Here is a 9,030-nt window from a genome sequence, read left to right on the forward strand (position 1 = left end):
TCTGCTCCTGCCTGCCCTTCCCATAGGCTGCTAGCCCTGTCCGTCTTCCTGCTGCTCACCAATCAGACACCTCTCTAGCACTAGGGAGCAGGAGGATGCATGGTCAGCCCCATTGGCTGCAGTTCCTCTTGTCAATCAAGGGCTGGTGGGAAGCTAATTGGGCTCTGAGGGGAGAAAGGTGGGGCTTGGAGGGGAACCTGGGGCAGGGCCACACACCTGGGCCTAGTTGTGGGGGGAAGCCACAGCCCTGGGGGTCCCCTCCCCCCTTTCCGTGTCCCCCAGGAGTGGACTCAGGCATCTGGGACAGGCCATGTGCGTTTAATTGCCTCCTTTTAGCACAAAAAAATCCCCATGGGGGGCTGCGATGCAGCTGGAGACGGGTGGGATCCCCGTAGAAACATTGGGAATGGGTCAAATCCGTGTGGAAATGTGTCAAATCCTTGCAGAAACAGGTCAGATCCTCACAGAAGTGCTGGAGACTGGTTGGATCCTCAGGAAAGTGCTGGAAATAGGTCAGATCCTTGTGGAAAGTGGCTGGAAATGGGTCGTTCCTCGGGGAAATGCTGGAAAGGGGTTGGATTCTTGCAGAAGCAGCTAGAAACAGATCGAATTCTTGTGGAAAGCATCTGGAAATGGATTGTTCCTTCAGGGACATGTTGGAAAGAGGTTGGGTCCTTGAAGAAATGCTGGAAACGGGTCAAATTCTTGGAGAAATGCTGGAAATGGGCCAAATTCTTGTGGAAAGAAGCTAGAAATGTATTGTTCCTTGAGCAAATACTGGAAACAGGTCAGATCTTCATGGAAAGCGGCTGGAAATGGCTCAGTCCTGGGAGAAATCCTGGAAATGCTGCTGGAAATGGGTTGGCTCCTCATGGAAATGCTGGAATCGGGTTGTTCCTCAAGGAAGTGGCTGAAAATGGTTTGGATCCGTGCAGAAAATGGCTAGATATGGGTTGTTCCTCAGGGAGATGCTGGGAACGGGTTGGGTCCTTGCGGAAAGCAGCTGGAAATGGGTCTGTCCTCAGGGAAAGGCTGGGAATGGGCCCACATGGCTCTGAACCTTCATTCCTGCCACTTGCAGCCTTCGCTGCCCCGGGTCACGGGCCTGTCCCCTTCCTGGAGGTGAAAGGGCTGTGTCAGGCACTGAGGTCCAAGGGGAGCCATGGTGGAGGATGGGGCTCTGGGGTTTTTTTGCTCATCCCCAGCCCCACCACCCTCCCAGGGCTACTGGAGGACCCAGGTGTCTGGGCAACCCTCCCCTGGGCCACCCCATAGCCCCCCACCCCCTTTCTGGGGCCCCTGGAGGACCCAGGTGTCCAGGTGGCCCTTGCATCTCCTGGGGTCCCTGGGGGACCGAGGTATCTGGGCTGCTCTCGCAGAGCTGAGAGAGGACCCAGGCATCTGGGTCCCCTCCCTATACCCCAAGGGGACCCAGGCGTGTGGGCTGGTCACCGTACCGTGACGGAGGTGATGTTCATTGACGTCATCGTCAGCTCCGTGGTCTCCGTTTTGGAGCTGAATGCCTGTAGCCACCGCTGGTACTGCTCCATCACCTGCGGCCACGTGCACACGTGTCCTCGGGTGGCCGCTGACCCCCGGGACCCCCACAAACCCTCCCAGGACACCCCCAACCACTTTGACCAGCCCCAAACCAGTCCCGGTCACACCGAGGATTCCCCCACCAGCACCCCGGATGCTGGGATCCCACATGGCACCATACCTGCTGGTTGAGGAGGCAGTGCACGATGAAGATGAAGACTCCTTGGAGGCTGTTGAGGCCGGTGAAGAGGAAGGCCACGAGCAGGGTGCTGGAGCGTGTCTGCAGCAAGCCCAGGCCCCACGTGCAGCCCAGGAGGAGGACGTGGGCGAGTGCCTTGAACGTCAGCATCCTGCAGAGGCAAGTGCTGCTGAACCTCGCGCGGTGCTTTCACCGCACCTCGCCCGCCCCCAGGGCCCCCCAAACTGGACTGAACCAAATCGAACTGACTCAAATTGAACCCACTCAAGCCGAACTGATCTGCACCAAACTGAACCAACCCGAACCGAACTGAATCAAATTGAACTGAATCAAATTGTACTGAACCAACCTGAACCAAATTCAACTGAGTCAGACTGATGCTAATGAAACCAAACTGAACCAACTTGAACTGAACTGAACCAAACCACATCAAACTGAACCAAACCGGTGTTTCCTCTCCTTCATTGGGGCGAGAGTGTCCGTGGCAATGGTGCCGGCGGAGAAACCCGCTCGACCCACCTCGTGCTTTTGAGGGAGGAGACATCCTTGTTGAGGGTGGACAGCTTGTCCCGCAGGATCCAGAGGGTGGTGAGAAAAAACACCAGGTTAACCTGGGGAGAAAACGCCGCTTAGTGAGGCTGGGCACTACTCTAGCTGCTGTTGCTGCCTTGCTGGTAGATGGGTGCTGATGAACCTTGACGCCAACTTGAAATTCATCAGTTTTGGGGGAAAAAGGATATTTACTGCCTACAGCGCAAAAAATAGCACTAACGCAAAGGTGCACATCCTACGCGGAGCGGCTCTGTCCCATAAGACGTTAGCTTAAGGCCTTCCTGAACGCACATATCTCAACTTGCTCTTTTCTAACTCTTTTTTTCCTAGCTCCAACCTGTCGCAATCTGCCTAAGCTCCAAGAGAGGAGAAAGGGAAATACCCACCAGGATGATAGCACAGACCGGCCCAATGAAGCTCCACACGAATCCTCCCTCTGTGGTCAGCCAGCAGCTAAAAGGCGAGAGGGGAAAAAGGAGAAAAAAAAATAAAAAACCAACCACCGTAATGGTGGCGTGAAGAACCGGACCTGCTCCCTGCTCATGCGTGGCCATATTTGCATTTGCAAACGCTCTGAGGAAGGCAGTGCCTAGGGAAAGCAGCACCCACCCATGGCACCTTGAACCCTCTTCCCCAGGGTGGACAGGGAAGAGAAAAGCAGGCCGAGGAAGAGGAAGGCCGGCTGCAGCCAGCACTTACTGCTTGTCGGTCCCGTAGCCGCTGGGGTTGATGGCGATGGAGACTGCCACTATCAGGGCCGGCACGCCGTAGCCTGTGGGGTACATGTACCGCTTCTTGAAGCGGCTGGCACTGGTGTAGTTGACCACCCGTAGGTTCCTGACGGTGAGGAAGAGGTGCAAGCCCTCCAGGAACATCCAGGTGAAGCAGGCGAGGAAGAGGTAGTGGAGGAGGCTGGCCAACATGGCGCATGCCAGCTAGGATGAGAAACAGAGAGAGATGGAGGCTGTCGTGGTCTCCTGGAGAGATCTGCCTCGGCGAGGGTCCCGGGAGCCCCTGGCATCCCCATGCAGCTGCCTAGAGAAGTGGTGGCATCTCCAAACCATGGAGGAGTTGGACATGTGCCCAGATGTGGCCTTAGGGAACCTCATATGGTTGGACCCATGTTGAGTTGGGGTTGGACCAGAGACCCCCAAATGTCCCTCCAGTCCTGGATATTCCATAATGTAGTGCTCCACACCCACCCAGAGAGAAAAGGGTCCCCACAGCCCTGAGGAACCTCATGTGTTTGGACCCACATTGAGTTGGGGTTGGACTGGAGACCTCCAGACATCCCTCCAACCCCAGCTATCCCATAAGGCAGTATCCTGAACCCTCCTGGAGAGAGAAGTGACCCTCGACAAAGGGGCCAGTGAAAGTCCCAGGGCAGTGGCCAGAGCTGGACGCCCTCAGCCCCAGGTCCCTTTCCCCTGGAGCTCCCACTGCTTCAGGCCGGGGAGCCCCCAGAACCATCCCGGGGAGCCCTGTACCCGATTCCTGATGTGGTGCATGGCCACGAGGAAGAGGATGTCAGCCACGAAGAGGCAGATGCTGAGCTGCAGGTGGAGGGCAACGCTGACGTTCCAGAGGGAGCGGCACAGGAGGAAGGTGAGGATGGCAAGGAAGAGGCAGAGCACCGAGAGCGACAGCCCCACGTAGGTGACCAGTTTCAGGGCGAAGTCCTCCTGCAACGTGATGCCGTGTCAGCCGGTGGCCGGCTTCTCCTGGCTGCTGGCTCGGAAAATGCCGCCACAACAGAGAAGACCCTACCTGGATGTCGCTGACAGCCATGAGGATGGCGAAGCTGGAGAGATGCCAGCAGCCACAGGTGGTGTAGAACCGGTTGCCAGCCAGGCGCTCACAGTCCTTCTCTGACCAGTAGCCTTGGCCACCTGCCGACTGCCAGGACACGCAGCGCGCCTCCTCATCCTCGCGCTGCTCCTGCGAAGGGGACACGCGCCCGGGGCCGTCGCAAAACCCGCCGCCGCGCTCGCGTTCCCCGCCCCGGTGCCGAAAACGCTGCCACGAGCAGCTTGTGCACAGAGCAACAGGTTCAACACGGTTCCCGCACCCATTGCAAATCCCACCATGGTGTTTGGGCCCTCCCCGGTGCCGAAAACGCCTCCGCGAGCGGTTCACGCATGGAGCAACGGATTCGGCAGTGTTTCGGCAGCGCCGGCACCCACCGTCTTGTGCCGCAGGGTGAAGTTGAAGGGTTTGGAGAGGTTCGTGGGCTTGCCCACGGTGCAGCTGACCACGTGGGAGTTGAGGCGTCCTGGCGGCGTCCCCTCCTCGGTGCTGCCGACGTTGAGCACTGCCTCCAGCTCGCTGTAGGCGATGAAGGCCACGGCGCCGGTGCCTCCAGAAGAGCGGCGAGAGCGTTAAGCCAAGCGGCGGCCGCGATTTATTGCTTCTGGCGGCGCCGCGGGCGAGCCTCACCTTCCTCGACGTCGGTGAGCACCGCGTCGCAGCGGATGCTCATGGAGTCGTTGCTGGCCGTCAGCTCCAGGACCTGGCCGGCCAGCTGGCAGCCGTTGGTGACCAGCTGGGCCACGGCGCCTGCGGCGAGATGGGGGCTCAGCGGGCACCGCAGGGCCTTTGGGTGGGGGGCGAGGGGCAGCCCGCCGGCGCGCCACCTACTCAGGGTGTCCGTGGTGATGGGCCTGGACTGGCCGCTGCGCACGGCGACCTCCAGGACGAGGACCTCGGCCGTGTGCAGCAGCAGCTGGGCCACGGCGACGGCCTCAGGGTTGTGCTTGCTCTGCAGCTGGGCTGTCGCGTTGAAGAGCGGGGCGAGGGTCTCCTGGGGCGGCAGAGGGGCGCGCGTGGGGGGACGCACGGGGAGGATGCACGCGTGCATCAGGGGACACATGGAGCGGACACCCGCCCATGCATCAGGGGACGTTTGCATGCATCGGTGGACACACGGGGCAGGCGCATGAGGGGATGCCTGTGGCGGACGCCCGCGTGTGCGTTGGGGGACACCTGCATGCATCGCGGGACGCACGAGGGGGACACATGCACATGCATTGGGGATGCCCGCGCGTGCATCAGGGCACACCTGCAGCAGATGCATGCACATGCATCGGGGGACACATGGGGCAGGTGCACATGTGTGCATGGGGGGGGGATGCCCACGTGCATTGGGAGGGGTGCATGTGTCGGGGGGACCCACGGAGTGGACATGTGCATGAAGGGGGGGGGATGCCCATGGCGGATGCATGCGCGTGCATCAGGGGACACCCCGGGGGGGGGGAATGCATGCATGTGCATCGGGGGCTGCCTGTGGGGGATACATGCATCGGGGGGACACATGCATGTGCCTTGCAGGATGCACGGGGGGGGGACACCCGTGCGCATTGGGGGGACACATGGGGCGTACGCCTGCATGCATTGGGGAGACACATGTGCATGCATCAGGGGGATGCACCGGGGTGGGGGGGGGACGCCTGCGTGCATGGGGGGCCGGGGCGCCAGCGCTGACCTGCAGCTTGATGTCACCGCCGCCGCAGGCCACCTGCAGCTGCTGCACCGTGGCGTTGAACATGCGGCAGATGTCATCCGGGTCGCCCTGCCGGTGCCAGCTCTGCTCAGGCAGGCGGCCCCAAAACCCGCCCTTTCTGCCCCCAAACCCTCCCTACCCACCCCAAATGCCCGCTTTCCACCCAGAATGGACCCTTGCTGCCCCCAAATGGGCTGGCTCTGCCCCAAACGGGCCCTTTTCCACCCCGAATGCCCCCCTCACTGCACCAAGTGTGCCCTCCCCACCCCAAACACCCCCTTTTCCACCCAAAATGCACCCTCTGCGCCATGAACGGGCCTTTTTTCCACCCAAAATGGGCCATTTTCCACCCAAAACGCCCCCTCTGCACCCAAAGCGGGCCCTTTCCCACCCGAAACGCCCCGTTCCCACGGGGCCCACGTACCCCCGGGGTCAAGTGCTCACAGCGCCTCCGGAGAGCCTCAACCTGCGCAGTTTGGTTTTCGCAGACGAAAATCCGCTCTGGAAAAGGGGGACCTCAGCGCGCCAGGGCCGGACCCTGCACCGCACCCGGGGCACCGGGGGGGGGGGGGGGCAGATCCTGCACCGTGCCGCGGTACTGGGGGGGGAAGGGCGGATCCTGCACCCCGACAGGGTACGGGGAAGCCCAGGGGGCAGATCCTGCGCTGAACTGGGGGTCAGGACCTAGAGGCTGGATCCTGCACCAGACTGGGAACTGGGGGCCGGACCCTGCACCGAAATAGGGATCAGGGGAGTGGGACCTGGATCCTGCACTCCACTGGGGACCAGGGGGTCAGGGAGGGGATCCTGCACGCCACCAGGGGCTGGGGACATGGGGCCAGACCTTGCACTGAACTGGGGACGCGGGGCCGGATCCTGCACCCCACGGGGGACACGAGAGACGGGACTGGGGCCGGATCCTGCACCGAACTGGGAGGAAGGGGGCAGATCCTGCATTGCACCGAGGGGCCTGGGGGGCGGCGGGGGACACGGGCCGCATCCTGCCCCGGTGCGGCACAGGATCCGGCCGTTACCTGTGCAGTTGGGGCCGCTGTAGCCAGGCAGGCAGACGCAGGTGGCGGTGCCGGACTGGGGGACGCAGATGCGGTTGGGGCCGCAGCGCCCCGGAGTGACTTCGCACTCGTTCAAGGCTGCAAGGTGGCAGGCGTCAAGCGGGCTATCCCCCCCCCCCCCCCGGGGCGGGAAAATAACACCCCCAAGTCCCAAAATGCCAGAAACCACCCCAAAACAGCGGGCCTTACCGCGGCAGGCGTGCAGGGAGCTGTTGAGGGTCACCGATGTGAAGCCGGGGCGGCAGCGGCAGGAGTAGCCTTGGCTGCGCATCCCCACGCAGCAGGCGCTTTCGGCACAGATGTCACCCTTGTTGCCGCAGGGCACTGCTGGGGGGGGGCATCGCCGTGGGGCTGAGCCCCGCTGGGGGGGAGCACCGCCCAAATCCCCCCCAAGACTGCCAAACCCACCCAAAAGCCCCCAAACCTCCCCCAAATCCACCTGGAACCCAGGCAACCCCCACCAAACCTACCCCAAATCCAGCCAAAGCCCCCCAATCCCAGCCAAAATCCACCCGAAAGCCCCCAAACCCACCCGGAATCCACCCAGCACCCATGCAAAACCGCCAAAGCCACCCAAAGTCAAACCAGAACCTGCCCCAAAACACCACAAACTCACCCAAAATACAACCAAAACCCACCCAGAGACCTCCAAATCCACCCCAAATCCACCCAGAACATGCCCCAAAATCCCCAACCCACCCCAAAACCCCACAAACTCACCCCAAATCCAACTCAAACCCACCCAAGAACTGCCCAAAACCCACCCAGAAACCTCCAAATCCACCCAGAAACCCCAAACCCACCCCAAATCGACCCAGAACCTACCCCCAAACCCTACAAACTCACCCAAAATCCAACCTGAACCCACCCAAGAACTTCCCAAAACCCACCCAGAAACCTCCAAATCCACCCAAATCCCCTCCAAACCCAAATACCCACCATGAACCCCCCAGCCCACCCCAAAACCCACCCAAACCCCTCAACCCCCCCCCCAAAGCACCAAGCTGACCCCAGAACCCACCCAGAACCCCTCAAGGCCCCCAAAACTCCCCCTAGACCCCCTCCAACAGCCCCAGACCCCCCCAAACCTCCCCAAATCCCACCACCCCCTTCAACCCCCCAAATCCCTCCAACCTACAGCCGGCCACAGCTTCTGCCACGCGCAGGCAGCCCAGGAGGCAGCACAGACCTGCCCGGGGGGGGTCCAGGGAGTGTTGGGCCCGGTGAGGGGGGCACTGGGCTTGACACCCCCATCTGGGGGGGGGCTAAGACCCCCCCCCAGCTCAAGCCAACCCCCCAGACATCACCCCCCCCCTCCCCAAGGGGGTCCCAAACCCTCCTGGGCCTCAACTCCATCCCCAGGAGCTCCGGTCCTTCTTGCTCAAGGCTCAACCCCCCCCTCCCCCCCCCCGGCTCAAACCCCCTCATTGGGGCTGAAATCCCCCAAATCAGGGCTCAGACCCCTCCGTCAGGGCTGAAATCCCCCAAATCAAGGCTCAAACTACCCCATGGGGGCTGAAATCCCCCAAATCAAGGCTCAGACCCTCCTGTCGGGGCTGCGATCCCCCAAATCAGGGCTCAGCCCCCTCCGTCAGGGCTGAAATCCCCCAAATCAGGGCTCAAACTACCCCATGGGGGCTGAAGTCCCCCAAATCAGGGCTCAGCCCCCCCCCGTCGGGGCAGGCAGCTCTGGCACTGCAGTCCCATCCCGTGGGGGCAGGGGGGGCTGTTTCGGGGCCCTTATCGCCCCGCTGCACAACCAGTTTCCGCCGCGCACTTGGGCACCCAGCCCTCGCCCAGGTCGTCCCCCCCCCCCCTTCGCCCCCACCGTGCCTCAGTTTCCCCCCTTCGCTCCCATTTTGCAACTCACCCCCGAGGCAGCCGGCGAGCCCTCGCCGTCCCATGGCGGGACACCACCACCGCTCCCCCCCCCACCAACCGCTGCTTGACCCCAGCCGGCGGCTCCCACGGACGACACGGAGGTGCCGGGAGCCAGAGGGGAAGTGGCGCCCGCTTCCCCCCCGACCGCGGGACTGAGAACTGTGGCAGCTCGTGTCACGTAACACCGGGGCTGGCCGGCTCCAGCCGCGCCCTCATCCTGCAGCAGTTTGTCATCCCCCCCTCCACCGGAAAACTCCGACCCCACAGCCACTTCCCTCATCCTCATT

The 9,030-nt window shown here is 62.2% G+C and overlaps 1 protein-coding gene across 1 annotated transcript; it reads right to left on the reverse strand.

Annotated features, from left to right (window-relative positions):
* Nucleotides 1-302: 302 nt before the first annotated feature.
* On the reverse strand, nt 303-4,769 carry LOC106487487 (adhesion G protein-coupled receptor E3-like). Its single transcript, XM_067314595.1, has 10 exons — nt 4,727-4,769; nt 4,474-4,646; nt 4,058-4,228; nt 3,778-3,972; nt 2,990-3,225; nt 2,677-2,743; nt 2,258-2,349; nt 1,721-1,889; nt 1,458-1,553; nt 303-1,116 (listed from the first exon to the last, which is right to left on the reverse strand). The coding sequence occupies exons 1-10, from the start codon at nt 4,767-4,769 to the stop codon at nt 1,063-1,065; spliced, it is 1,296 nt and encodes a 431-aa protein (XP_067170696.1). The 3' UTR covers nt 303-1,062.
* Nucleotides 4,770-9,030: the final 4,261 nt, after the last annotated feature.

This window comes from Apteryx mantelli, chromosome 36 (assembly GCF_036417845.1).
Source record: "Apteryx mantelli isolate bAptMan1 chromosome 36, bAptMan1.hap1, whole genome shotgun sequence".
Classification (NCBI taxonomy): domain Eukaryota; kingdom Metazoa; phylum Chordata; class Aves; order Apterygiformes; family Apterygidae; genus Apteryx; species Apteryx mantelli.

Coding starts and splice junctions, on each gene's coding strand:
- LOC106487487 (XM_067314595.1), bottom strand. CDS start 4,769: ATGAGCATCCGCTGCGACGCGGTGCTCACCGACGTCGAGGAAG. Junction 4,229..4,473: donor TCACCCTGCGGCACAAGACG/GTGGGTGCCGGC, acceptor TCCCCTTCGCAG/GAGCAGCGCGAGGATGAGGA. Junction 2,744..2,989: donor GGCTACGGGACCGACAAGCA/GTAAGTGCTGGC, acceptor CTCGCCTTTTAG/CTGCTGGCTGACCACAGAGG.